General features: G+C 33.2%; 1 protein-coding gene across 1 annotated transcript; it reads right to left on the bottom strand.

Moving 5' to 3' along the window:
* Positions 1-4664: 4664 nt before the first annotated feature.
* LOC126739189 (uncharacterized) lies at positions 4665-27432 on the bottom strand. Its single transcript, XM_050444754.1, has 6 exons — positions 27155-27432; positions 26956-27104; positions 18852-18943; positions 11895-12108; positions 11599-11845; positions 4665-4912 (listed from the first exon to the last, which is right to left on the bottom strand). The coding sequence occupies exons 1-6, from the start codon at positions 27292-27294 to the stop codon at positions 4726-4728; spliced, it is 1029 nt and encodes a 342-aa protein (XP_050300711.1). The 5' UTR covers positions 27295-27432; the 3' UTR covers positions 4665-4725.
* Positions 27433-27691: the final 259 nt, after the last annotated feature.

Raw genomic sequence — 27691 nt, 5'->3', positions numbered from 1 at the left:
TATATGCTGCTCCGGTCCTTGTACAGAGTCGGTTTAAGGTTATATTACCGCGAAATAAATATATAATAAAAAACAAATTGCATTACGCATGTCAAAGCCAGGCTTGTCAAGAAGTCTCCACACAGCCATTCCTCTGTGACAAATCTAATCTACAAGATGTTCAAGAATCTAGCCCTTGATGCGAAGTCCAACTGCTGTCCTATGTCAAAAGCACTTCCATACCCAAGTAACATTTTCTCAAGCAGTTGGTTTTTAAAGTTGCCTTTGAGCCGCACCAAGGTTCTTCAACAGTCATTGGCTTGCTTGATGGAACTATTTAGGTTAAATTTTGTGCTAATAGGAACTAGGAACCTTAGGTAAATTAAAAATCTAATTAGTTCTAGTCAAGTGTCAACAATAACGTTGTTATGGCCATAAACGAGGGCTTGATGGTTTTGAGATAATAAGGTTTTGGAGAGGTTATATTTCAGCATTAATTTGGCAATCAAAATTCCAATATAGAACGATTTTAGCATTAAAATTACCTATTCCGAACCATATAGTCTTGAATCAATTGCCTAACTATTTGGTACTTTATACGGCCTATTCCGGAAAATATAGCATTTTTTAACACCTAAAGGACTTGCTAAAAGTCATGTGGATAATAAGATAACTTTATGGGATAAGGTTTAACCAACTAGTCACAAGAAAACACAGTTTGCGGACGGTCGCGACTATTAAGTCCTACGTCATTTATTCTTAGAATACAGGGATGTCTTGGCACAAAATTGTAAGAAGTGGTAATTTTAAAAGAAAAGTGAAGCGAAATTTCCAACGAATTACAACTGGTCAGGTAAATATGACAAATAAAATATTGACAATTTTGGTAGATTATAACGTAAAAAAAAATTAGTTTACAATAGATACACCGGAAGAAGATAATTCTCGTAATTTAACTGATGGCGGTCTTGGCATTGAACCTGATCCTCTAGAATCAGATATTCACGATGCCAGTACCAGTGGCTTAACAGAAAAACTGGCTTCAGAACAACCAAGTTCATCGATGGATTGGAATGAAGATGATGAAATTGATGACTTTAAGAAATTTGATTTTAGTCAAGATTTAAAAGATTGGGCACTGAAATATAACATTAGACACGTTGTCATTAAAGATCTTTTAAAAATTTTAAATAAAAATACAGAGGTTTAGCAACAAGACATGGCAACACCGGATCGCCTCGCATTAGGTTGGTTGTCGTTGATTGTTGGCAGCAAATAACATCCGACAGTGTTGATTTTCGGGGATTCACATCGTATTAATTTATTGGAAATACATACAATCTTACAATCATTATATTTCTTCAATTTTTTCGTGGTGCTAATATACTTTGAATTGAAATATTGCATGGGTGTGTTAAGAGAAAAATGATTTGGTACTCATAACCTCTAAACTTGCAACAATCTGTATTTATCTTTATCAAAATCGCTTTGCCTATCTTTATTATATGAACTAAAATGAACTTACCTTTTTATGTACCTAAATACAGCCCTGTATGCAATTTGAACGATATAAAAACACACTTTTATTTTCACAGTAACTGGAACCACCAAAACCAAACGCAAACTGAATTGCAATAAAGAAGACTCAAGAAATCCCGCATAGTAATAAATAATGCCAATAGATCCTACTAAATGCCTAAAAGCCATTTATTGAAATTCGCCCAGACTTTGCCAGCTAATTGGTTATTAAAAGTGGCCTATAAGTCCTGAAAGATGCTAGTTAGCCCTGTTTTAGCTTTTTTTAAAACCCACTGGCATTTTTTTAAGCCTTTTGTCCTACGACATAGCTTTTGATACTTACTTAAGTTATTATAGCAGCTTAAAAGCATACCCTGCTAGGCGTCCATTTTGAAGAAAAAATGTAATTCTTCCATTTTTATAAGCTATTCAAATACAGGCAATAATAATGTAATATGTAAACAATTTAGATAATATATAAAGACACTGGAGCATTTAAGTACATATTATCACTAAAGCATCTCAGAAATAAAAATATATTAATTTTTTGTTTATTTATTGGCACTGAATAATGTTTAATTTGTAAGATATCAAAGGCGCGCGTGTTTTACAGTTAAATTACACCCAACTTTTTCAAGAAACTGGTGTGCGCAATGAAAACCGGTCATCTATTCCAGTAAAATATATTTTTTTCTAAAATAAAGTCATACTTACTGAAAATGTCGCCATTGCTTGTTATTTTGGCGTTGTCTTATTTTTACCCTGGCTGTATCATATTTAAAACTAAAAGGTCAGATTTTTATACTTTGGTATCTCTGAAATACCATATTTAAAACTAAATGGCAAAATTTTAATACTTCAATATGTATCTGAAATGCCAAAAGCCGGCGAACAGGCCAAACTATATAACCACCTAAAAGTCTAAAAGGACTTTGCTAAAGGGTTGTAAACAGGTAGGCGTAAAAGCTTTCAGGTTCTACACAGGTTACTTTTAGGCATCTTCGGGTTCGATAAAGGTTATTTCTATTAGCTATATAGGTTCTGTGATATGCGATCTGGTTTCAAATTGGCCAGGGCCTATTGGCAACGACAACCTCTTTAGGGCTGGGCCTTTTTTTACTACAGGAGGTTATGCGGGCTAATAAATAACGTTGTTTGTGCTTAATGGCATAATCAATAATTTTTCTTAAACAGGTTCTAGGAGTTATTTATAACCTTTTTAGAACCTAAATTGTTACTTGGGTATGTAGCCAGATACAAGTCGTTCTTAACCACATCATAATTAACCAGTTATCTAGCTCAAACAACTAATTATTTGCCTTACCAAAAGAAGCACTACTTCTACTGAAATGCCAAGCACAAGAAGAAGAGGTTCAGCTTATGGGATCCTATATGGTTAATATTCCGAACATCTGTTTGGCCAAGGTCAACGAACTTATCATTACTAACGATAATAAACCCACAAACTTCAGCCCACAACCACTACTGTTTCCAGATCTAAACAAGATCAATGAACCATTGCCACTACTAAACCTAAGTTTCACATCAACCGATGTAAAGCTAGATGAACTTCAGGAGTTGCAGAGCCAGATAGTTGCAATCGACCCTTCACTAGAATTCTCCAGAGTAGCCGCTGTACCCTCATTTTGGACAATCCTTATCTATATCATGTTGGTAACTGGGATTAGCTACCTATGTTATGCCAAATTGAGAAAAAGATACTGTACCCAGAAAAAATTCCAAGAGGACAACCAGCAGTCGATCCAGCTTCCTTAGCGGTAGAGCTGTCACTAGGGGTGGAGGAGTTATGTCACAGTCCCTTATGGAGAATGCTGATCATTGCTTTTTTACTCATATAAATATCCACCATTTGTAATTTTTAGTTAGTCAGTTGAAATTGTAGCTGCGCTAAGTTTGTACGAAATAAATATTGTATTTTTTAAAAAGGAGTTTGGCATATTCGAATAGTTAACTTGCTACATGGTGTGTTCAGATTTTTAATACGACGTTTCGTTTTTTGCCAGCCATTATCAACTCTTTTTTTCTGTTTTTTTCGCCATATTGGATTTATACATTTTTAAAATTTCTGCAAAATTAGGTTTTTAACCCTCGTATTACAATAATATGTACTTTTTGTAAAAACCCGAATATTTGAAAAAAATCTATATTTGCCCCAGTAAGCTGTGACATATACTGTCATAAATATCACGTTTTAAGTATTTGTATGTGTTGTTAGTGTTTTAGTACAAAATTACAGATATTTTACTCATAATTTAGGCAATTTATGGTTTTTACAAATAAAAAAAAACGAGATATAATTAAAATGGCAAAAGAAACACACTTTATAATAGGATAAAAATTGTTCACTTATTTTGACAGGCGCAATACAATACTATTCCTCTTTAATAAAATATGAAGCATTTTTTTTCATAAAATATAATAAGAACTCTATAAAGCAGTCAACATTCAAAGTTAAATTAATATAAATAACGTATATTAGAGAAAAAGGCAACAACATCGCAACGCCGCTCGATCGCATTGTTCGCATTCCACCGACGCAAATAACCAGTGACGTCGTCAAAAAATATTTACATAATAAATATTTATTATTAATAGATTATGCTTTAAATTGTAAAAAATATTACCGTTCACGAACTATTATGCGTTTATTTTAACGTACTTCATTGAAGTAAAGGTACTTATCCAATAAAAGGCATTTTTATGGAAATTAAATATTTTATAATTGTTATAGATTTCTTAATAATTTTTTATAATTCCACTTTTATGATGATGGTTTTCCCATGATATGATGTTATGACAATATCGGTACTATATTTTACTTGTGAAAAGATCGGCTTAAATCGTCTTTTTCCCATGGTGCGGCACACGTTTTTACTATTGTAACAGTCCACAAAAACACTCAACTAAATCTTTTTTTTTCAAAAACTAAAGAAAAAACACAAATTTTCGCAAAAGACGAATCTAAATATAAAGCCGTTTATCAAAATGACATTTCGCAAGATGACATCAGCTTTTGCCTGTGGTGTTGCCATTTCAAATTACGCAATTTACGCAAATACGCGTTTTTACCCTCAAATCTATTTAAAAAAAAAAATAATTTTCTGCAATAAAATATTAAAATTCTAATTAGGTATACTAAAAAACTATTTGTAAAATAAAATATATTATTTAAAACGTAACAAAGATAAAATGTATATTGTTGGTTATTTATTTCTTATCGGCGTAACTTTTGCCTGAAAATGAGCTAAAGGGAATTTCTGCTAAATCCTCTAAATCATCCTGTTTCACAACTGAACACACTGTATATGGTTTGTTTAATATTTGGTGGATACCGTGATGGCAGTCAATTTTTAAATTGTGCTTTCTATGGTGTAGAAGTTTTGTCACGAAAAATCTAAAATAACACAAGCAATTAAAGTAAAACAATAAAAAAAAATTATTAGCAAGCAGACAATGACAAATAAGATTAAGGTATAATTTATATGTTTTCATGGTCTTCAATCATTAATTATATCAGTAATAATGGATTGATTAAGGTAAATAAAACAATTACTCAAACAATCAGTGCAATTTTTACTGCAAATGATATATTAACTTCCTGGAAGTAATTAAAACATGCATAAATATAGGGTATTTTTGCAGCATTAGAAAAAATGACGGTTGTTGTCTATGGTTTGATAGTTGTCAACGTGAAATTGACATTTCTGTTTAGTAAGGTTTAGCAATTGAAGTATCTTCAGGCGTGCCTCAAGGTTCGCATATTGGACCGGTCTTTTTTAACTTGTTCATAAGAGATTTGAGTGATGTAATTGTTCATTCAAAACATCTTGCTTTTGCTGATGATTTTAAACTGTATTTATTTATTTATTTATTTAGCAGTTTATTTCCAACAGGCAAAGCCCAGTTACAGGAAAATCTACAATTAATATTTTGAAAGTGTAAACAAGGATTAAATTACTATAAATTAAATAACAAAAAGAAAGAAAAATAAGGAAGACTTAAATTACTATAGTAACATCATGTATATATCAAAATTAAAGATGTAAATTAACATTAAAATGGACAAAGAAAGGGATTCATAGGACAAGAGAAAAAAGGAATTATGGTAACTGTTGGTTTGTCAGAGACAAAACTAGATCCTTTATGGAGCATACAAATATGTCACAGGTTGATGATACTGAATTAAAAATTCTGCACATTTGATATACGGGATCCTGAAACCTAACGTTAGTTCTGGCGCGATCTAAGTGATATTTGCTCTAGAAGCAAATCGTGGTACATGAAATAAAATGTCGTTCAAGAGAGGAGGAGAATTTATTTGATTATTGATCAACTTCCATAAGAATGTTACAAAATGAATTGATCTCCTCATGGCCAGAGATTGCAGATTAAATTTACCTAACATCAGATCATGATCATGTCCCTAACAGGATATATTCCATCCTCACGAAACCAAGTCATTGAGTCATATCTTGATGCTGAGCTACTTCAATTGGATTTAAATAGTGTTGCTGAGTGGTGTAATAGCAATAGTCTGGAAGTGAATGTAAAGAAGTGTGTATGTATTTCGTTTGGTCGTTCTAATGAAATTATTAATTATCAATACAGAATCAACAACAACGAACTCAAGTCAGTTGATACAGTTAAAGATTTAGGTGTTCTTTTCGATACTAAGCTAACTTTTTTGCCGCACATTTTGGATATTATTAACAGGAGTATGCGTAGTCTTGGTTTTATCACTAGAAATAGTGTACATCTTTCACCTTACTGTTTCAAATGACTTTATTACTCTTTGGTACGTTCCTTGCTTGAGTATGCGTCTGTAATTTGGTCCCCTTATTATGATTCTCATATTGAACGCCTTGAGGCTGTACAAAGAAGATTCTTAAGATCCCTTGCTTATAGAGCACACACTATCAAAGAAGGAACAACTCTTCTATGTTTCGTTTACCTTTTCATTCGGCCAACTATGGGTTTTTTCTTCACTTACTAGGACTTTGCTTTTCTTTAATGAAAATAGTTTGGGACCATTTTCCGGCGGCTTACGGTCATTCAAATCAAAAATAAATAATCTTACACTTTAACCTACGTTCCTTGGATAATGTTAAGTTTTTAGCCCTGTTGATGATTGTTTTTTCAGAGGTTTTATCTTGGTATATTTTCTTTTTGTAATTCTAGTATTGTACTTATATATTTATATTGTTATATTATCTAGTATTTTGTATTATCTATTTTATTTTTGTAAACTGGCTCTGCTGTATATTAAAATAAATAAATAAATACATTCATCCTGAATCGTTTAACGCTAGAACGACACTTTCAAATTGTGGAAATTTACTTTGAGAAAAATAAATCTGTTCGTAAAGTTCATACAGCACTTCGGCAATTTTACGGTTAATAATTTTACTTTTTCATTTGAACAACATAAATAAATGGGCGTACCAAAGTGAATATTGCTACTGTAGCGCGAAGTGTTGAAAAAGACACCGAAATGTCTATTCGTCGCCGTTCTCAACTTGTTGGCTTTTGTCCTTCGACTAGAAGGACATAAGCCTGATCTGTATATTAAACGTGTCTACCCAAAAATGAACGAAAACTAGTTTCAGCAAGTTGCGCTGTTAGTCAGAAGTGTACCTCACTCTTAGCTGGACCCACTTTTTAATAATGTTAACGATAATGGGATTTTTGGCATTTTCAAGTAATGGACATGACATTCTCGGTAAAGTTACCTTCGTGTCTGGTAAGTATTTTATACTCCCATCAGGATCAATTACTTTACGGTATGCATTTTTACGTTTCCTAGACCGTGAACGCAACTGGTTGCGCTAACAGTCTAGGAAATGTAATGCGCATCCATGAGTTCCCTACACAGCGTGTGCAACAAAGTGATGCTTACATTGATTGGTATTATATAATTTAATGTAGGTCACAAAGGTGATAAAAATATAGATTATTCGTACTGTTTTATTGTTATTTATTTACTTATTGTAGAATATTAGCAAAACAGCATAGTAACATAAGAAAAAATAATATTATTTTATGGTAACGTTCGTTATTAAGCTAATTTTAATTTATTATTTAACAAAAGAATAAAAATTGTAAAAATATGTATACAGTGGTGGCCGCAAAATTAAAAACACCCCAATGTTTTAAAAAATATAATAGACCTCTGTAAAACACGTCAACTGAGAATTATTGGATTGAAGTTTCCAAATGCGCTATTAGTTCTTTAATAATTGCTAGAGTAATATATTTTTTTATAATTTCAGGGTGTTTCTACTTTTATGACCACAACTTGTACATGATGAGGTACAGGCAGTAAAAAATATTAATGACTACATTCATGCCCAATGGCATTTGTTTTATTAATATCAATATTTTTACTGAAAGATCTCATATTTTTTGACCTCTTCTTTTTGTTCCTTAAAACTTCCAACTTTGAAGGCCTACCAGCCTGTATTGCCCTAGCGCAGGATGTAAACTTTTAGTGGCACGCCGCGCAATAGAAGTAGGTTGCAGTTTTATCTTTCTCGTTCTTTTAAAATTACATATGCCTGTGCAAATATTAGTAAACAAGTCAACATTTTCGATATTTTTAATTTTTTTATTAAGTTTAGAAATGTGTTCTAACATAAATCTAGATTGATTCCCTTGAACAAAATTATAAAAGTTGTTTAGATTTAATTTAAGTTTTGATAGCTGCATCTGGTATTCAGCAGAGAATTCATTATGATCTGAGGAAGGTTCTATCATTTCATATGATATAGGTTCAGCTATATCATTTGCTTCCATTGGCTTGTTGAACTCATTGTTGCTTTTTTGTTATCATCGTTATTTGTTGAATCATTATCCATTCCCATGAAAAAAGAATTGTCTACTCCACTACTTAAAGCTAATGTCGCTAATTCAACGCGGTCTTGATAAATCAAATCAGGAGCATGCGATAGATTTGCACCACTATTGTAAACTGCGCACAAATGTTTACAAAACTGTCCCCCTGCACCATCTGGACAATCACATTGCTCTGTTTGAATGTTAACAGTGTATAAAATATGTTCGTCGAACTCAGAATTAACAGTATATTCAAAGTCGCTTTCTTTAGTAGCATTTAGTGTGGTACATTTATTGGCAAATTTCTTGAAATAAATTTGAAGTGACTTTTTTCTAGAATTCGCAGAAGAAATTAATTTTTGTTGGTAAAATTGTTCCATAGAATAAATAATAAAATCTACCAAAGACACAGAATTAAAAGCTTTACATCTCTTCAGAATTAGGTCTTTAAAAATACGTATAGAGACTTCTACTATATTATTCGTATTGTGGCCTCTAGTTGTCAGGTCAGTCCGAAAGCAATGGCACCATTCTGAATTTCTTTTCCACATTTCTTTGAAATAGTTTTAAAATAATATGGATATTTTTTGGATAGTTAGCTGCTCCATAATTCGTCTTTGAATAAATTAAAGTCAATTTAATTTTTTTGCGTATAGAACATCACGAAATTTTTGCATAAGAGGACGTCGATCTGTTTTTTCAACTCCATGTGACTGGTCCCATACAGCTTGCATTACATGAAAAGTGCAGAGTAATGTAGTTGACATAGGAAATATAGCGTGGAGCGCATTTATTTCAGCAATTGAATCACATCCCAGGACTTCTCTAAGTTTTTGAAAACAAAATTCATATACTTGCTGTGTTTGATAACTGTGTGATATTGCAGGGTTTTTTATTTTAGGATATGTTCTGTTTACAATCCATTCTGTGCAAGTAGTTCTAGAAAAGTTGTTGATCCATTTTTTCGCAGTAATATTGAGATCTTGTTCGATGCTGGTTCGTAAGATAAGTGTGGATTTGTCGGATTTAATTACTCTAATATTCGAATCAAACGTCTTTATAAATTCAATTATATTTTCTATTGTGTCTTGATTCATATTGCACAGCCTATATCTATTACAATCACAAAACACAACTAATAAATACACGAAAAACACTTCTGGCTTGCACGTGGGCGACTCAAAACGTTTTTACTTACTTAATTACGGAAACGCACTGACACGGGCCAGAATAAGAAATTCGCCACGTTGCACACGCTGTGTAGGGAACGGAATTCATCGATACGCACTACATTTCCTAGACTGTTAGGGCAACCAGTAGCGTTCACGGTCTAGAAAACGTAAAAATGCTTACGGTATATCCTGACAACGTCTTTTTTAGGAAAGTGGAATTCGCATACATGTTTACCGTTTTGAATGTAATACCTCTCTCCACTTTCAAAATCTATGTCAATCCTGCACAAACGAAAAAAAAAACGTAATTTATGCGAAACATATATATAATATTCGAAAAATATATGAAGAATTGAAAAAAATTATTTATGCTCACATAATACTAAAGGTCAGTATAATAATATACTGACCTGTGGAGTCTTAAAAAGAGTTAAAACCCTTTTTTTATCTTTTTTTCCCGATCAGAACGAGAGCCGATAGTGCAACTGCGAACGTTACATCACCTTATCCCTATTGAAAACTAATTTAAAACGATTATTTATCAAAAATTCTCTTTCGAAAACGTCAAACTAACGCTAAAACTGGCCGAAAACAAGCTAAATTGCCGTATATCAAGACAAATCTCAATTCTCTACCAGTTAACGAATCACCATTACAACTATTAAGCTGAAGAAATTGATTGTTTGGTGCGATTTACACGCTAGCGGCATCACCGGTCCTTACTTCTTTCGAAATGAGGAATGAAGGATAATACCGTTACGGTTATTATCGAGCTTTGCAGAATAATATTTTGTTTCTCAAAATTAAAGAGCCCAACATTGACGACATTTTATTCTAACAAATGGCGCAACTTGCCGTACGCGAGCTTCGATTTTTGCAAAATCAATTTGGTATAAGGTGTTTTATGCCGACAAACCAGCGACCGGTAAAGCATTGAAAGCCAATATTCAAGATACCATTGACGCCAAACGGATAGTTTTATTGTCAAAAACTGTAGTATGGTACTGTTTTCTTATATTCTTAGTTTTTCGTAAATTGTAGATTTTTATTGTTTTTTTCTAAAACCTTTTAAAAGTCTGAGTCTATGAAAATAAATATTTCAGTATTGAGTAATGAATGCAATTTTTATACCCCTTGAAGCGAAAAAAAAAGGAATTTCTAGGCTTTTTCAGACTTCCGAAACAATTTTAATTTTTCTTCATGGTAGATGACGATAATACTTTACTTTTTATCAACTAATTTTTTATACTTAAAGTAAGAACAACATAAATTTTAACTGCCTGGAAGAAATTGCAATAATATATTTTTGGGATGCAGTAATATGTTCAAGGTCCTGAATGAAATTTTTACGTTCCTAGAAACAAATACAATGATTTTTTCAGGCATTTTAAATATATTTTCTTTTTTCCAAGCAGTTTTTTTATTTCCTTAGGAATATTTCTTCCTTTCGGTAATTTTTTAATTCTGCAAAAGAAGAAGTTAAGTTATTTGCATAGAAAGTTACTCATAAATTATTTTTTAGCAATTCCCTTGAATACCGCTTTTAGAATAAGAATTTATTTCCAAAAGTGTACAGAAGAATAACCTTATTAGGACCTGTCCATAAAGGTACAGTCTTACCTCTTTAGTTTTTTTTTTAACCTTCTTCTTAATAAGTGTTTTAAACTCCACATATTATTTCAATTTTGTACATTTAAAATACGTTTTATTCATTTCAACTCCATATATTAACTTTACAAACCTCTTTTATCAAATACTAATTATGTTTTAATTAGTATTTGATAAATAGTATTTGATAATTATGTCCAATTTTAAGCAACATTTTAATATTGTGAGGATGATCTCTTTTAGAATGATGAAATCAACATAATATAAGCACTGATGGTTTAAGTATTGATTTAATTGACTTAAATGAATCCCAACCACGAGGAAACAATCACCTTATAAAAAAACTGTAAAAATTAAATATTTTCAAAATTATCGATTCTACGAACTTTTAAACTTAATAGCAACCGTTACGCTCGCCCTTTCTACATATAAGTTGTTTGAATTTAATCTATTATAGATGTTGATATACCTGTTGAGTTCATGAACATGAGGATGACTCAAGTATTCCTCAATATTCATCCACTGGCAGTCAGTAACCTCCCGCTCGCACTTCTCTATCTTACTGCTAAGAGCTTTCAAATTAACGACAACATAAATATCGGAGCAACCGAACATTCCACCGTGACCCTGCCTAAGTGACAATATCGACTGAAACTCTGTGCTTATTCCCGTTTCCTCCATTACCTCTCGAATAGCTGCATCTACGATATTCTCTCCTAAAAAATGTATGCTATATTTGGAGTATATAAGATAAAATACACTTACCCGGTTCGACATATCCTCCTGGTAATTTCCACATAGGGACTCTGTAAAAATATTTTTCTTTTATTACGAGAACCTGATTTTTTTCATTTACTACCACGGCACCTACACCCAACAATGTATGTGCGTAATGAGGTACATTGTCACTTTCATCTGTTGGCAGCCACATGTATAACATCACATAATCTTGTTTAGCATGGTGATACTTAAATCCATTCTAAAAAAATAAGTAGGAATTACGAAATACATCGAATTAAACTACGAATAAACAATATTATTTAAAATCTTATTTTTGCAATTTAAGCCAATTTTATGTATTCTCGAATCGAAATTGTCTCGAATTCCTTGTTAACGCTAATGGACGCGAATGTCTTTTAAATTTATTATCTAAAGTATTATATTATTAAACGAAGTTTAACACGTTGATGGACGTTACTGCCATAGAGGTATTCTAAAATTCACGCCATGGGACACCTACTGCTATGGCAGTAAAATAAATCGCGTATGAAAATTCACTTCTGCCATAGCAGTAGGAATCTGAATATAGATTTACTGTAGTTCGACTAATAGTGTCCCACCGCAACTCTTTTAAATTTGGGGCTCTGTCCTACTAGTAGGAGAAACTAGTTTGCATAGGCAAGCTGTTTGTTAGTTGAGTGGGGAGTAATTTACTGCTATAGCAGTAACCGTCTCATTGTTTACTACCCAGTTGTATCTCAACTGTCCCAGAGGTAGCACGTGTTTTTGTTTTTGTGATCTGCGTAATTAGTAATGGATCCTAAAGAACAACAGATATTGTTAAAACTTTATGATGAAGTGTCCAGTGATGAATACTGCGAGAGTGATTCTACGGACACGGAAAGGTCGGACCCTTTTGTAGACAGAGACGGTGAATTTGATATAAATGACCCTACTTATCAACCCAGAGATAGTGATTTAAGCAGCAGTTCTGAGAATTGAGAAGTCAGAGAAAGAAAATATTGAAACAGATACCAATTGTGAATATATTGACACAGAAAATGAGGGAAGCGAAGACAAAGACGGTGAGTTTTACAGTTTTATACTTTTCTTTGTTTATTGCATGTTTGTATTTTTTTTTAGATGAATGGGTTGAATTTGTGCAAGATATCCCCAATTTTAACTTTGATCATGATGCAGCGGGAATAAAAATTGACATTACTGATGATATGAGTTCCCTTGGAGTATTTCAAATACTTTGGACAGCTGAAATAAAAAATTTAATAATAAATTGCTCTAATATATATGGTGAGACCATGTCCAGAACTTCTCGACCACACAAAAAAAATTCCAGGTCATCCAAATTTGTTTCAATTGAGCCAAGGGAATTTGATATTTTTATAGCTGTGACCCTTCTTAGAGCCCAAATAGGATATCCCGAGCTAAGGAAGATCTTTTCAGTGGATCCCTTATACTATCACCATTTACATTTTCTCACTTTATGCCTGGAAGAAGATATGAGCAAATTCTAAGTTGTTATGAAAATGTAGGTCAAGATAAACTGTACAAGGTACCACCTCTTCTGGACATTATTATCCAGAACTTCCAAAATGCTTATAGCCCTGAGGAACAGTTAAGTTTAGATGAGTCACTACTGCTTTTTCGAGGAAGGCTTAGTTTCAGACAGTACATAAAAAATAAAAGAGCACGATATGGAATAAAATTTTTTGAGTTATGTGCGCCAAATGGGTACCTATTTAATATAGAAATATGCAAAGGAAAAAGTGAAAAAATTGAAGCGGAATCAAAAGTGGATTCGCTTGTTTTGCGACTAATGAGGCCATATCTCAATAGAGGACACCATCTGGTGAAGGATAATTTTTATAATAGTGCAAAGCTCTCAGAAAACCTCTTAAAACACAAAACTCACACAACAGGGACTTGCGTGATTGCATTTTATCTGCAAATCAGTTTGGATTTCAAACGGGAAAAGGGACTCATGACGCTGTTTTCGGCTTTTTGGAGAGTGTCTGTGTCCTTAAATTCTGGAGAGTCCGCGGCGGCAGTGTTTTGCGATTTATCCAAGGCATTTGATTGTGTAGATCATGGAATACTGCTGTCTAAGCTTAATAATTATGGCTTTAAGCACTGTCCTGCGTGAGCGAGTAATTCCGTTCAGATGCGGGCGGTGTGGTGCGGCCGGCCACAAATTCGGGCGGCGAGTGTTGTGTCCTCTGCGTTGCGTTTGTTCGTGCGTCTAGGCACAAGATATGGCGACTAGACTTGATCAGTCTTGCAAAAATGGGTTGGTCTAACAGACGTAAAATTTTACTGTGTGAGAATGTGGTACTTAAGGTGCGAAGTGTCAGACGAAGAAAGAAAATAAAAAAGAGGAATTCAACAGACATTATTTTTCTGGAAAGAACAATATTTGGAGAGTTTCACCATTTATATGAACTTTTAAGAAGTTCTCGTAATTTATTCCATAACTATAGTAGAATGCTACCCTCAACTTTTAATTATATCGTGAACGCTATAAGGCCAGAAATACGGTACAAGGCAACTAATTTCCAGCGACCAATTTCTGTAGAAGAAAGACTCATGTTAACTTTAAGGTATGTAACAGAAATATTTCACATTTCTTTTCTTTAACGTAATTAACTAAACACTAACTTAAGACTCAAAGGTTAATATTAGATATCAGTAAAGCATAATAGGTACATACATGTTAATTAAGGTAGATATTCGTATCTTAAATAATTTCCTGAACCGGTTTCTTGACCACTATTATAGGCTGAAGAGTGAGGCGAACAGAGTGGTGTAGATACTGTAGTGCTTGAGTGCGATTCATTATTTGAATATTGGAAAATAGGCGGCGTTTGAAGCTTAGTTAATTCTTGTACCAGCAAATTTTGCACTTGAGTTCGAAAGTTTAACTTATTCAGCGAGGGAAGCTTTTTGACATGCGGTAAAAGCGATTTAAAAAAAATTATGTCCTCATCGTCATCATCTGCTCTTATTAAAGCATCAAGTTTTCTTGTCTCAAGCTGCAACATGTCTCTTTCAAAGTTGTACTCTTGATTTTGTAGTGTTTTAGCTTTACGTTTTCGTGAAGACGGTACTTGAATGGGGTTTATTGGGGTATTTGCGGCAGGTAATGATGTTTCTAGATCCTGTATTGTCTTTTGTAACCTCTTGGTTTAAGACTTTTCCTTATTTAATAACTGCAGTTGAATTTGTGATTCAGTAACAATATCTTCTTCTGTATCCCTATCCCTAGCTTGCGATTCATGTTGTTGTGAGTCACGTTAATCCTGTTCATATTCTTGGGATTCATATTCTTGAAACTCCTGTTTGGCAGTACTTCTATCATGAGATATTGATACGTTTCCGTCCATTTCCCTAGGCGTTACTATACGCCTTCGGCCTATTTCGGTTTAGGGACTTTTTTTAGCTCCTTTCTAAATGTATCCCGTAAATTTCTCCACTTCCCTTTAACGGCTTCTTCTAAAAATTAAAATATTTTTTTTTTAGGTACTTGGCAACAGGCATACAGTTTAGACAAATAGCATATTCTTATAGAATTTCAAAGAGTGCGGTGGCAACTATCGTCGTGGAAGTATGCAAAGCAATCTGGAAAACATTGATAATGGAACATATGTCGGAACCTACGGTTATAAAATTTAAAGAGATTGCAAAGACATTTTGAAGAAGGTGGCAATTTCCTAATTGTCTAGGGTGTATAGACGGAAAACATATCAGAATAAAAAACCTGCTAATTCTGGTTCTATGTACTACTGTTACAAGAATTTTTTCTCGATTGGTTTCCTTGCTGTCACAGATGCTACCTATAAATTTGTTATGGTAAATATTGGCTCATACGGAAAAGACAGTGATGCTGGGGTTTTTGATTCTTGTCCAATACGACGTGGAATAGAATCAGGAACAATTCCATTACCTGAAGAAACAACACTACCAGATTCAACAATTACAACACCCTTTGTTTTTCTTGGGGATGAAGCTTTTCCTCTTACGGAATACCTTATGCGCCCTTTCCCGCGATCCCAATTGCAAGAGGGAACCGAAAATGATACGTTTAACTACCGATTATCAAGGGCAAGGATGGTTGTGGAATGTTCATTTGGTAGCATAGTTAGTAAATTCCGGATTTTAGGAAAAGCTATAGAAACTAAAGTAGAAAATGCTGTGCATATCGTGAAAGCTATCACATTGTTGCATAACATTATTATAGACTTTGAAGGAATATCAGATTGTGTCACAAGTGACATGAAAAATGCTAAGATTGATCCCCGAGCATACGTATCACCGACAAAAAAAAATGCTTCCACGAAGAAAGCTGCAATTATAAGAAAAAAGTTTTGCAGATTCTTCACACTACAACCAATACAACGTGTATAGTTAAATCAATTATAATGTTGTGTTTATATAATATTACGTATATGCCATAATATTCAGTTTTTTTTTCAGTTTTCCAATACTAACCTAGCATAAAACTTACACCAAACGCCACTGAGTATTTTAAACTTAATACATAATGTACATTATATTTAAATTCGTAATTAAACATAAAAAAGCAATATTTTTTTATCTTACTTGTTTCCCCTAATTCTTTAGCTATTTTCGTCCACTCCCTATCCACCAACAGTCGATTATGGTACCTTTTATCAGTCATGTCCCATAGGAACTTAGAATTTCTAACCGCCTCTATTAACAATTTTGAAAATGTGTCGGCCATCGAAAAAACACGTATTGAGACAGGTCTACTACTGAACTACTACTGATGCGATTCGTGCGGAAAAATCAAATAATTTGATCGGACATACCGCGCGAATTTCGTACGAAACATTTTTATTACCAATGCGACTGCACGTAGGACAGCGCTATAGTTTTTTATACTTTGATAAATTCGGATCGGCCGCACCGCCCGCATCGGACGGAACTAGTCGCTCACTCAGGACGACGCGTTAGAGGTGTGGCATTGCAATGGGTGGAATCCTATCTGTCTAATCGTACCCAAAGAGTTACAGTATCTGGATGTTTATCCGATTCCAGATCCCTTAAAACTGAAGTACCTCAGGGTTCAGTGTTCAGGACCACTATTATTTTTGCTCTATGTAAATGATTTGGGTTCATTAAAACTGCAGGGCAAAGTGGTTCAGTTTGCTGATGATACCACCATTTTATGGAATCATAGAGATTCTGATAATGTTAGAGCACAGGTTTTTAAGGATCTTAAGATTTTATCGGAGTGGTGTGCTGCAAACAGGCTTGTATTTAATATGGGCAAAACCTTTATTATGGGATTTAAGTGTGACGTTCAGGGCCTTATGTTTAGTGAAAAACTCCCCATTGCAATACAAGGAAAACTGTAAGTTCCTTGGTATAACCATTGATGGTCGCCTTCGCTGCGAAGATCATATTCTAAATCTTGCATCAAAATTATCCTCTGGATGCTTTGCAGTAAGAATGGCGGGGCATGAGCTGGGAGGGGTAGTTGCACGTTCAGTGTACTTTTCTCTTATTGAGTCCCATCTTCGTTATGGCTTGCCTTTTTGGGGTTTAAGCAACAAGGGATTATTAAACATAATTTTTGTGATTCAAAAAAAGGCAGTTAGATACCTATGTTCCGCTGGGTTAAGAGATTCTTGTAAACCTCTCTTTATATCTCAAAAAATCCTAACTCTTTTTTCTCTTTTTGTCTTAGAAACAGCTACTCTTATTCATAAATGTCCTAAACCTCCTTCTAACACTGGTCATATGACTCGCCAGGTTAACGATTTTCCTTTACCAATCCCTACATCCTCCCTCACCAAGAACTCACTTATATACCTTAGCAAAAAAATTTACAACCATGTTCCTCTATGTATCAGACAAATTTTAGAAGTTAAGAAATTCAAAAAGGAATTAAAATCACCTTTATTATCCAGGGCATATTATAGCCTTGACGATTTTTTTAATGATCCCTTTTAACCTGTGCTCTGACATCATTTTAGTGTTTTAGTTTTGTTTCCTATTAAATAATTTAATTTACTTCCTCTAAATTCTCTGTTATTGACAGCTTTACTTATTTAAAAAAAAAAAAAACATTGATATACATGACAATCGGCGAACACCAGCAAGACCAGATACTTCACATTTTCCCGAAAAAATCCCCTTGCCCTCTGAGAATTATAAAAGGAAGAACTACTTTTTAAACTGCAAGGAGTGTCTCAAAAAGGACAAAAGGACACGAGTTTCATACAGATGTAAGGGTTGTGAAGACAAACCAGCAAGCATTATGTCCGACATGCTTTGAAAGTTACCATTTTAGCCTTAGGAACTAGTTTTTACTTTAAGTTGTATTTTATTTCTTTCTTCAAAATAAATGTTTCTCCAAGTTAAAACGTTTTAGAAATTTATACTGCTCTAGCAGTACAGTGTCCCAAAATTGTCATTAAAAAATTACTGCTTACGCAGTAATGCGTCCTGTCATAAAGTCAGAAAGTAATGTTGGTGGGTCACAACTGTTATGGCAGTATGGCGTCCAAAGTTGTTTTTTTCAAACTTTATCCTATTTTATATATATGGTCAAAATATGAAAAAAATCGGTTCATATGTTTCTAAAATATCAATGTGATTTTTTTGGAACATCGACTATGTTCACACTGTCCATCAATGTGTTAAATGCAAATTTTCATGAAAATTCTCAATATAAAAAAAAATTAACCTGAATATGATTTACCTCATAAAATATGGTTTCCAACAGACCACAAATAAATATCAAATAAAAAGAAAATATTTATAGATAAAAAATCCATTTTTACTAGCTTTATCTTGTTTTTAAAAAATATAATAACAACAAACATCCTAGTATAAGTAATAAATTTTCAATTAAAGGTTTCAACTTGTGAGTGAAACAGTCGAATTAAAAAATACCAGATATATTTTTACAATTAATAATGTTGTGGACATGTAATAGTGTATTGAAAAACAATGATATACCTTTATTAACAGAGGCACCCACTCACTTTGGTTCAAATGCACCTTAAACCAAATGCCTCTTTTTTTCTGAGATCTCCACGTGTCCAATGATGCTAAAAAAAAGAGCCAATATTAGTACAAAATTATTGCAATTCAAAGGAAAAATATGCACATTTAATTTATTAAAACTTATTAAAACTTTCTTTATATTTATGTCTTTTGAGTGCATTAAAGATGTTTACCCAAATTCTTAGTATGCTTCTAATAAGATGCAATTCTACTTATATTACAGATTTTCTTTGATCAGATAGACTTCACTCGTAAAATATGACAATTTTGAGTGGATAAGAAATAGTTTTAAAACCTGTTTGGAACTTTAACTTTAATTAAATTCTTGCATGATCTAATTTTCGAACTTCAGTAGTCCTTATTTTAAATTTAGTATAATGTTTCGGTGGGGACGTATTTTTAACCTTTATCAAGTATAATCTAACTACAAAAAATATTCTACACTTATATACTAGAGATGTGTATGGAGGTGTATGATGTGTCCACTTGGTCAAACATGTTCTGATCTAGAAACCTCTTATGTTCGAGTCCACGTTCGACAGTATGGTGAGGTTCTTCCCTATAAATTTTACGTATATGAAAGACACTTTATTATGTGAAACTTGCATCCTGATATTTAACGGAAGAATAGTTAACCAGAAAAATAAAATTCGAGATCTGTGATTTTTAGTCCTTACAATCAATAAAATTCAAAATAAGTTTTTGAAATTTGCTAGTTATATTCTATCCAAATCAGGATGAAATCTAGCTAAGGAAAAACTAACTAATAAAATCCATTAACTATAAGAAGGGAATATTAAGATGTGTTTTGCATATAAGATTTTTAAACTATTTTATGCGCCCTGAGTGTCTGGCTACTTTTTAAAATTCAAGTATCAGTTTGTCACACCAATTCCTCTTGTATGTTCCTTACTATAGAACTTCATATTTAAATCTCATCCAGTGTTAACAAGTATTGTGCAAAGCTTGATTATTTTAATTCTATGCCACTGATTAAATTTAAACTAGCAGCTAAGAAAATTGTACTTTCCTATATGTAAATGTATTATTGTAACTTAGATCTAAGTTTAACTCTGTTGATTGTATTTTACATTAATAAAAAGAAATCTTAAAAATTATGTTCTTGTAAAGCACAACAATAGTCGCTTTAGAACATCAGTCTGTCACAAACCAACACATACAGGACAGTACCTACTTAATCCACCAATCATCCTGGTTTAACAATGGTGGGTATCATTAAAACCTTGTATAGGAGTGCAGTCACAATATGCAAATCTAATGTTGACCTCAACAAGGAAATAAAGAATATTATTAAAGATTTACAACAGAACAGGTATCCAAGAAAACTATTACATAGGAAAGCAGCTGAGAAAACAAGGAGAGAGCCTTAGCAACTGAAGAATTCAGGATTTTTAACGATTCTGTACCCCAAATTCATAGCTTTATAGCTGGATAGCTTTCCAGATAAGTAATAGCCGATCATACTTACTCCACTGGTGACAACATACATTGGATAGGATAGATTTTGTGCAAGCAGTAATATTGAAAGAAATGACGACTTCTGGAAGCAACATACATTACACCAAACCAAGGAATATTCCGCCAGGCACTGTTGATATTCCCAGCATCTGGAGACCCCCTACTGTCAGGACACTGGAAAATCTAATGTGCTTTGTCATATTTGTCTATATGCATGTAACATATGTCCCCTAATTATCGGATACAGCGGCAACATGGTTGCGCCGTATGTTGCGAGTGTTCGGGGAAGGAGAACCAGATACGATCGAGAGACGACGAGCTGGGAGGGGAACAGGCAGAAAGCTGTTGACTGCGAGAGGTTTCGCGTCAGGGGCCCAACTGTTTTTGGGCTGTTCACCTGCTTGGGAACTGGTTTGAGACTCTGGGAAATATAGAAGGCGTCGCCGTCATTAAAATATAAACTCGTCGTTGGTTCGAGATTGGCGTTATTGGCTTAGCACATCTATTTCTTTGGGAGTTAAACCTGGGAGCCTGGAGGAAAGTGAGAGTGAGATAAAACAATGACTTGGGACCTGTAAGGTTAGTGTTAGAATTACAGTTGAGACGCTCATAGTTTTAAGGATTACCTTTAATTAGTTTTCGTTAATAAAACTTTACATGAACTGATGACTGTTTATTTATAAAATTATATACCCACGGCTCCGAAGTGTAAGGAGTCTATTGCATGCACAATTCTGGTAGAATTGTATGTTAATTAATTATGGTTATTAGTGTACACTTGGTAATGGTTGGAGATACTTCCCAACCAAAATTTTGTGCTAAATTTAAAATAAAGAGAAAGAAAGGTTAAAAATTAGATTTTACTACTTTACTCTTCTACCAAATTCAAAAAGAGATTCAATAAAAATCCTCCATATTTCACAAAGATACTTAATCAAATGGTTTCAAGTTTTGCCCTAAGGTCCTCATCATATAGGACCAATAACACCATGAATGTTCGATGCAACTGGGAAATTATACAACAAACATTCATTGTATTTTTTTTTGGTCTGATGATGCTCTTAAGGCAAAACATGTCACCTGATCATCTGATTAAATTTACCTTAATTCTGTAGATTTTATGTTTTTGTTGTGGTGTAACTTAAGATTCTTCGAAGATGTTAATCTGAACATACCCAATATGACTTTGGACATTAGTAAAGTAGATTATGGCCAAAGTCAATAGTTGTTTAATTTGCAGATGACAGTACTATGTACATGGTAATGAGTAGAGTAGAGTAGTTTACTGATGTGAGTAACCTTACAGTCTTACCAATATACACTGTTCTTATTAGAAGTTAAAAATACAGTTCAATAACAGTTCAATTTCAGAGATTAAAAAAAAAAATTACATACCGATAAGTCATTACACAAATTTAAAATAAAATACAAATAAAAACATATAAATATAGGCAAAAAATCTAAACAAGTACAAAGTAATGACGTCTTAACAAGAACATAAATACTGTTGGTGAACAAAGTTATAATAGTAATAAAAAAATACAATAAAATTTAACAAAAATCTGTCAAGATCTGAGCACATTTGTCATTCATTCAGAGGATAAACTCATCAACAGAATAAAAGTTGTGTTCTAGAAGCTGGCGAGTAGAAGACTAAGGCGCAGTGAATTATTCTTTAACTTTTCTAGTTTTAAATAAGGGAAATGTATTTGTTGTGAACCTCTTGTGTTATAAGAGTGGAAATCTAAATTTTCGTTATAACTATCTTTGTTTTTATAAATTGCAACAAGACAGTCAAGAATGTATAGTACAGTAAGATGTATTATACAGTCAAGGTGTATAATACAGTCAAGACAAGGAAGGGTTAAAATTGTTAATTTTATGACAAATGGTCTACAGTGCTCCCTACAGTGAAGATTTAAAATCGTCCTCAAAGCTCTCTTCTGGAGTCGAAACACTCTTATTAAGTGAGAAGAGTTACCCTTATAAAATTACACCATATGAAATGTGTCAATAAAAAAATGCATAGTATGCACTTAAAAGACCACCTATATCCATAAAGCCTCCAAGCTGTCTCAGAAGAAATATGCTTGAAGAGAGTTTTTTGCATAAGCTATCTACATGGGCAAGCCATGTTAGCCCATCATCCACAGCCAAACCCAGCAGTTTAACATACTCTCCGCTTTGGACTCGAGGATTACTTGACACAATTAGTATCTCTCCTTGAGTCTTGCCTTCATTCAAGCTAAGCTTTGTTTCCCTCAAACCATTTCTTGGCCCTTGATATAACAGAATTCATATTGGTCTGTAGTTCCTAAAGACTCTCAGGCAGGGCCGTATCCGTTTGAACGCCCAAAACCCCCCGTCCCCGAAAATCTTATAACGTAAAATAAAATTGAAACGACTGGTAACTATAGTAACTAAATATATATAACTCTTTTTTTTAAATTTACTTAATCACGGTCAACAATACAATAAAATAGTATTTAAATCACTCTATTGGTCAAAAAAGGAAATTTCTAACGTGCAAAATCACTTTTTCTATATTAAAAATGAACGAAAAATAAACTCACAATAGTCTGGAATCATAAAAAAAATCCGTTAAGCTCGCGGGTAACGTTTTAGGTGATGACTGAAGATCAAGCTTGAGATCTGATAATCGTGCAACGCTGCTCCGCGACATGCGACATGAATAGATTCGTCTATTTATTATTTTTAGGTTAGGTTAGGACTGTTAGGAGTAAATCTTATGTACCTACCATATTATACTGTGTACTAACTTGTTGATTAATAGTTACTATTTATAATATAATATTATTTAATAGACTAATAATAGCGTTTGTGTAATGTGTAAACACTGTAAATAGACATTGCAATTTTCAAATTGACAGCAGTAGGACAAAAGGTAATCTGCATTTTTTTATCTAACGTCAATATGAAATATATTCATTTAAATGTATTTATGGTCAACCCTGTCCTCCATGAATTATAAATAATTATGTTTCCGCATTTTTTGCACTAAATGAAAAATAGGTAGAAAAATATACAAAAAAAAGTACGAAAAAAATACAAGTCATCGTTGCATCACAAATTTACCTATATTTTATTTTAAAATGATTAGTTAGTACCTATAGATTATGCTACATGAGTTATGCATATAATTTGATACAAAATTCAAAACTGATTTTAAAACACTAGATGAAACCCGCCAAAATTTGACGGCACAACTTTCAAGGATTAAATTTCCACCAACGGGCCCGAATATCATTTATCAAGCTGCTCTCGCCTCCCGATGTGTTTGACTAGCGGCGTGATCGCCACTGGTTCTGTTTTCATATTTTTGCCGCTTGGGAAGCGCCATGGTAGCTCTGCGATTCGGGCATTTTTATAATTTTTTGTTTTTAAAAATGAGTTAATTAATTAGGCATAAAATAAGTAGGTGATGGCTAATCTATAGGTGAAGAGCTTTCATTGATATATTTTAGTCTTTCCATTCATTGTCACTGGTATATTTATCAATTTTTATTAAAACCCCATTTACATTGAAATTTTTCTTTTTAAAATTTAAGCTGTCAAATAGGAAACTCCTACAACCATTTACATTACAAATTGCGGTCAAATGTCAAGTAAGAATTTTTGCTTGGACCCTGCAAGCGTAAATCTGTCAATTTCAACTTACTTAATTTGGTTTGAAATTCCAATGTAAATGAGGGTTAAATTTATAATTTTGTTTCAGAAATTAAATCGAAATGGCAAAACGAAGTTTGTAAAGCTCTTTAACTGATTTTTTGATGAAAAAGAAAAAACCTTCAACGACTTTAACCGAATCAACAGAAGAAATTGCAAGTTGCAGCCAAACAGTAAATTTGATGCATAAAGATGAAACATCTGAAGATAATATCCATGAGTTAGACATCGGTTGGTGTTTTGTTAAAAAACTGGATGATGCTCTTAAATATAAACTATTGACGGCCGGATGGATTCCAGATGAAAAATATAAGTTTCCTATTTCTAAAAAAAGAAACTTAAAATTTCAATTGGGGTGGCTAAAACGCTTTCAGTGGCTTAGCTACACTGCCAAAAATGAACAAGGTGATGTGTAAATATTGTGCAGTTTTCTCATGTGAATTTAGTGGAAAAGGAGATCATCAGAAGCTTAACGCTTTAGTTGCAAAACCTTTTAACAAGTGAAAAGATGCTATTGAGGTATTTATTCAACACGGTAAAACTGACTATCACAAAAATAACTCCGTTTTTGCTGATAACATTATTGCAACTTTTAATAGATCTGCACCAGATATTTGCAGAAAAAGAAGAAGCAAATTGCAGAACACAGAAGAAAGCTAGTACCAATTATTGAGACAATTATCTTATGTGGCCGTCAAGAGTAAGCCTTACGAGGAACTTCCGAGTCTGGACCCATAACCTTGGATCAGCCCACTCATAATGACGGAAATTTCAGGGCGTTACTGCTGCGTATGCACCTCTCATGTGGAGACAAAAATTTAATGGATCACATTCAAGGACAATCGTTAAACGCAATGTACATAAGCCCAATAATTCAAAATAATATAATCAAAATTTGTGGCGAAATAATATAACATGAAATTGTAGTTAAAATAAACAGAGCAAAATATTTTTTTATTCTGATGTAGGAAACTACAGATATTTCTCGTGTTGAACAATTATCCCTTTGTGTAAGATATATAGATTTTGATAAAAATGTCGACAACTCTTCCTATACATGAAAGGAAGATTTTTTGAAATTTGTAGCTGTTCAGAATACTACTGGTAAGAATTTAGCCACAGTAATGCTGGAAAGTTTACCAGCACTTGGAGTGAATTAAACTTACATGATGGACAGGGTGATGATGGGGCTGCTGCAATGAGTGGCAGTTTTAAAGGTGTCCAGGCTATAATTAGAGAAAAATATCCAGCAGCAATATAAGTGCACTGTAGTGCTCATTCTTTAAATTTAGCTCTTGCCCATTCCTGTAAGGTTCAGAGTATCAGAAATTGTATTGGAACAATAAAATCTATTGCAAATTTTATAAAAATATCAGCTATGCGCACTCAGATATTAAAAAATTAAATTAAAGAATATGTTCCAAATAGGAAATGGACTAAGTTAACATCCATGTGTGAAACTCGGTGGGTGGAAAATCATGATGGACTAATTAGGTTTACTGAAGTTTTTAAACCCATTATTGAAACATTAGAAGAACTAAAACAAGTAAAAGACATTGAAACTTCTTTAAAAGCTTTGCAGTGCCTTCGAGCTATTATGACCAGTGAGTTTATTATCAGTATGTTAACAGCGTCCACTTTATTTGCTTTTACTCTACTGTTATGCAGAATTCTCCAGACTCAGGATTTTGATCTATTTAGCGCTGTTGAGCATGTGAATACTGTTATTAGTCAGGTCAGGAATATGAGACTGAATATAGATCAAGAATTCAAAAATATTTAAAAAAAATCTGAAGCTATTATAAAGTCTATAGATGATGAAGAATACATAAAAATACCTAGAATAGTTTCATGACAGCAGAATCGTTCTAATGCCATGGTAGCTACTGCAGAGGAATATTTTCGAATCACAGTTGCAATTCCTTTTTTTGATCAATTTATAGAAGAACTATCTGCAAGATTAGCAAATCATGAAAAATCACTTTCATCATTATATTGTCTAGTACCAAATATGTGCGAAGCACACATAGTAAAAATAGAAGACTTGTTACTATATGAGGAATTTTTGGACCTAGATACGTTATCTGCAGAACTACAGTTGTGGAAACAAAAATGGATTAAGCTGCCTCAAGCAGAAAGGCCAAAAAATGCTCTTGATGCATTATCAGTAAGTAATCCATCTTTGTTTCCCAATATTCATACTCTGTTGCAAATTCTGGCTACGTTACCTGTACCTACAGCCTCATCAGAACAATCATTTTCATCGCTAAGGTGTTTAAAACACTATTTGCGCAATTCAACTGGTCAAGAGCGGCTAACAGGACTTGAATTTTTAAGTGTGCATAGAAATATTATAATTGATACCACAGAGGTCTTAAATCGTTTTGCGAGGGAAAAGCAAAGAAATATTCAGTTGTTATTATAATTACTATTTTTAAAATTCTAACGTTGTTAAATGTGTTTTTTAGTTTAAACTGGCATCTTCTTTTAGTAAAACCTATTTATAAATTAAAGTTTTTTTTATTCCTAATTTCTCAAATGTCACTGGCCTAACCCCCCCCAAAATTTTGGTCCAGATGTGGCCCTGCTCTCAAATGATGAAAGCAATGTTGTATCATCGGCAAATAAAAAAGAGGGATTCATCTTCAGAAATGTACAAAGATCATTAATATAAAGTATAAATAGTATAGACCCGATGACTGACCCCTGTGGGACTCCAAACTTTACAGGACAAATACTAGAGACATTACCATAATGGCAGCTCTATGATAAACTAAATAACTTTGAATTGCTGAAGTTTAGTTTTGTTTTTGTAATTTGTTAATTTTGAATTATGAGAGAGGTACTTATATATATAATGAGAGAAATGATAATGAAATGCATACATTACTTGATAGTTTTTTTATGAACTCAGATGTTTCACATGGCTCTTTATCAGAAGATACAGTGATACCATCGAACCTGTCTCCACATCCCTGAAATACTGATGATGAACTCGAGATTGAGCTCATGTTTTGATACTTATTTTGAGTGGATGACCTAAAAATGTTAATACAAATAACTGAAATTTCTGTATAAAAAGGGCTCACTTGAAACGTATGGACTTTTTATCTATGTCACTGAAAAGCTGGGATTTTGCAGGTAAATTGAGAAAACATAAAGCTCCAGAACCTAAGGAGTGACATAATTTAATTTCATTTAAAATATTTAAAGTCACTCTGGCAATCATTAAAATTAATTTTTGCTAATTGAGCACGGGATCATGAACTTATAATGTTTCGTACATGCTCAGAGTGGACTTTAATCAGAAACTTAAAATAAAAATTATATATTTAATTTTAAAATCAAAACATAACCTGTGTTTTAAAGATCAACCAAAACAAGCAGCTTGACATTGACAGTATTGACAGAATGAACATCCCTGGCGGACTAAGTCAGTGTTGCCAATAGTAGAAATATTTCATTGTAGCAACACACTTTTTCCATTACTTCCATTTCGCATCACTGTTAATTCAGCATCACTTTTAGATTATGTTTGCTCTACTCTCTGTGAAACGCAGGTTGCATGTAGAATTGTAAATGCCGGGTTGTCTGATCATGAGGCCGTATTATGTTCCTTTCTTCTA

Source organism: Anthonomus grandis, chromosome 1 (assembly GCF_022605725.1).
Source record: "Anthonomus grandis grandis chromosome 1, icAntGran1.3, whole genome shotgun sequence".
Lineage (NCBI taxonomy): Eukaryota > Metazoa > Arthropoda > Insecta > Coleoptera > Curculionidae > Anthonomus > Anthonomus grandis.
Note: the sequence above shows the minus strand (reverse complement) of the source record. Positions and strands in the feature narration are given on the sequence as shown.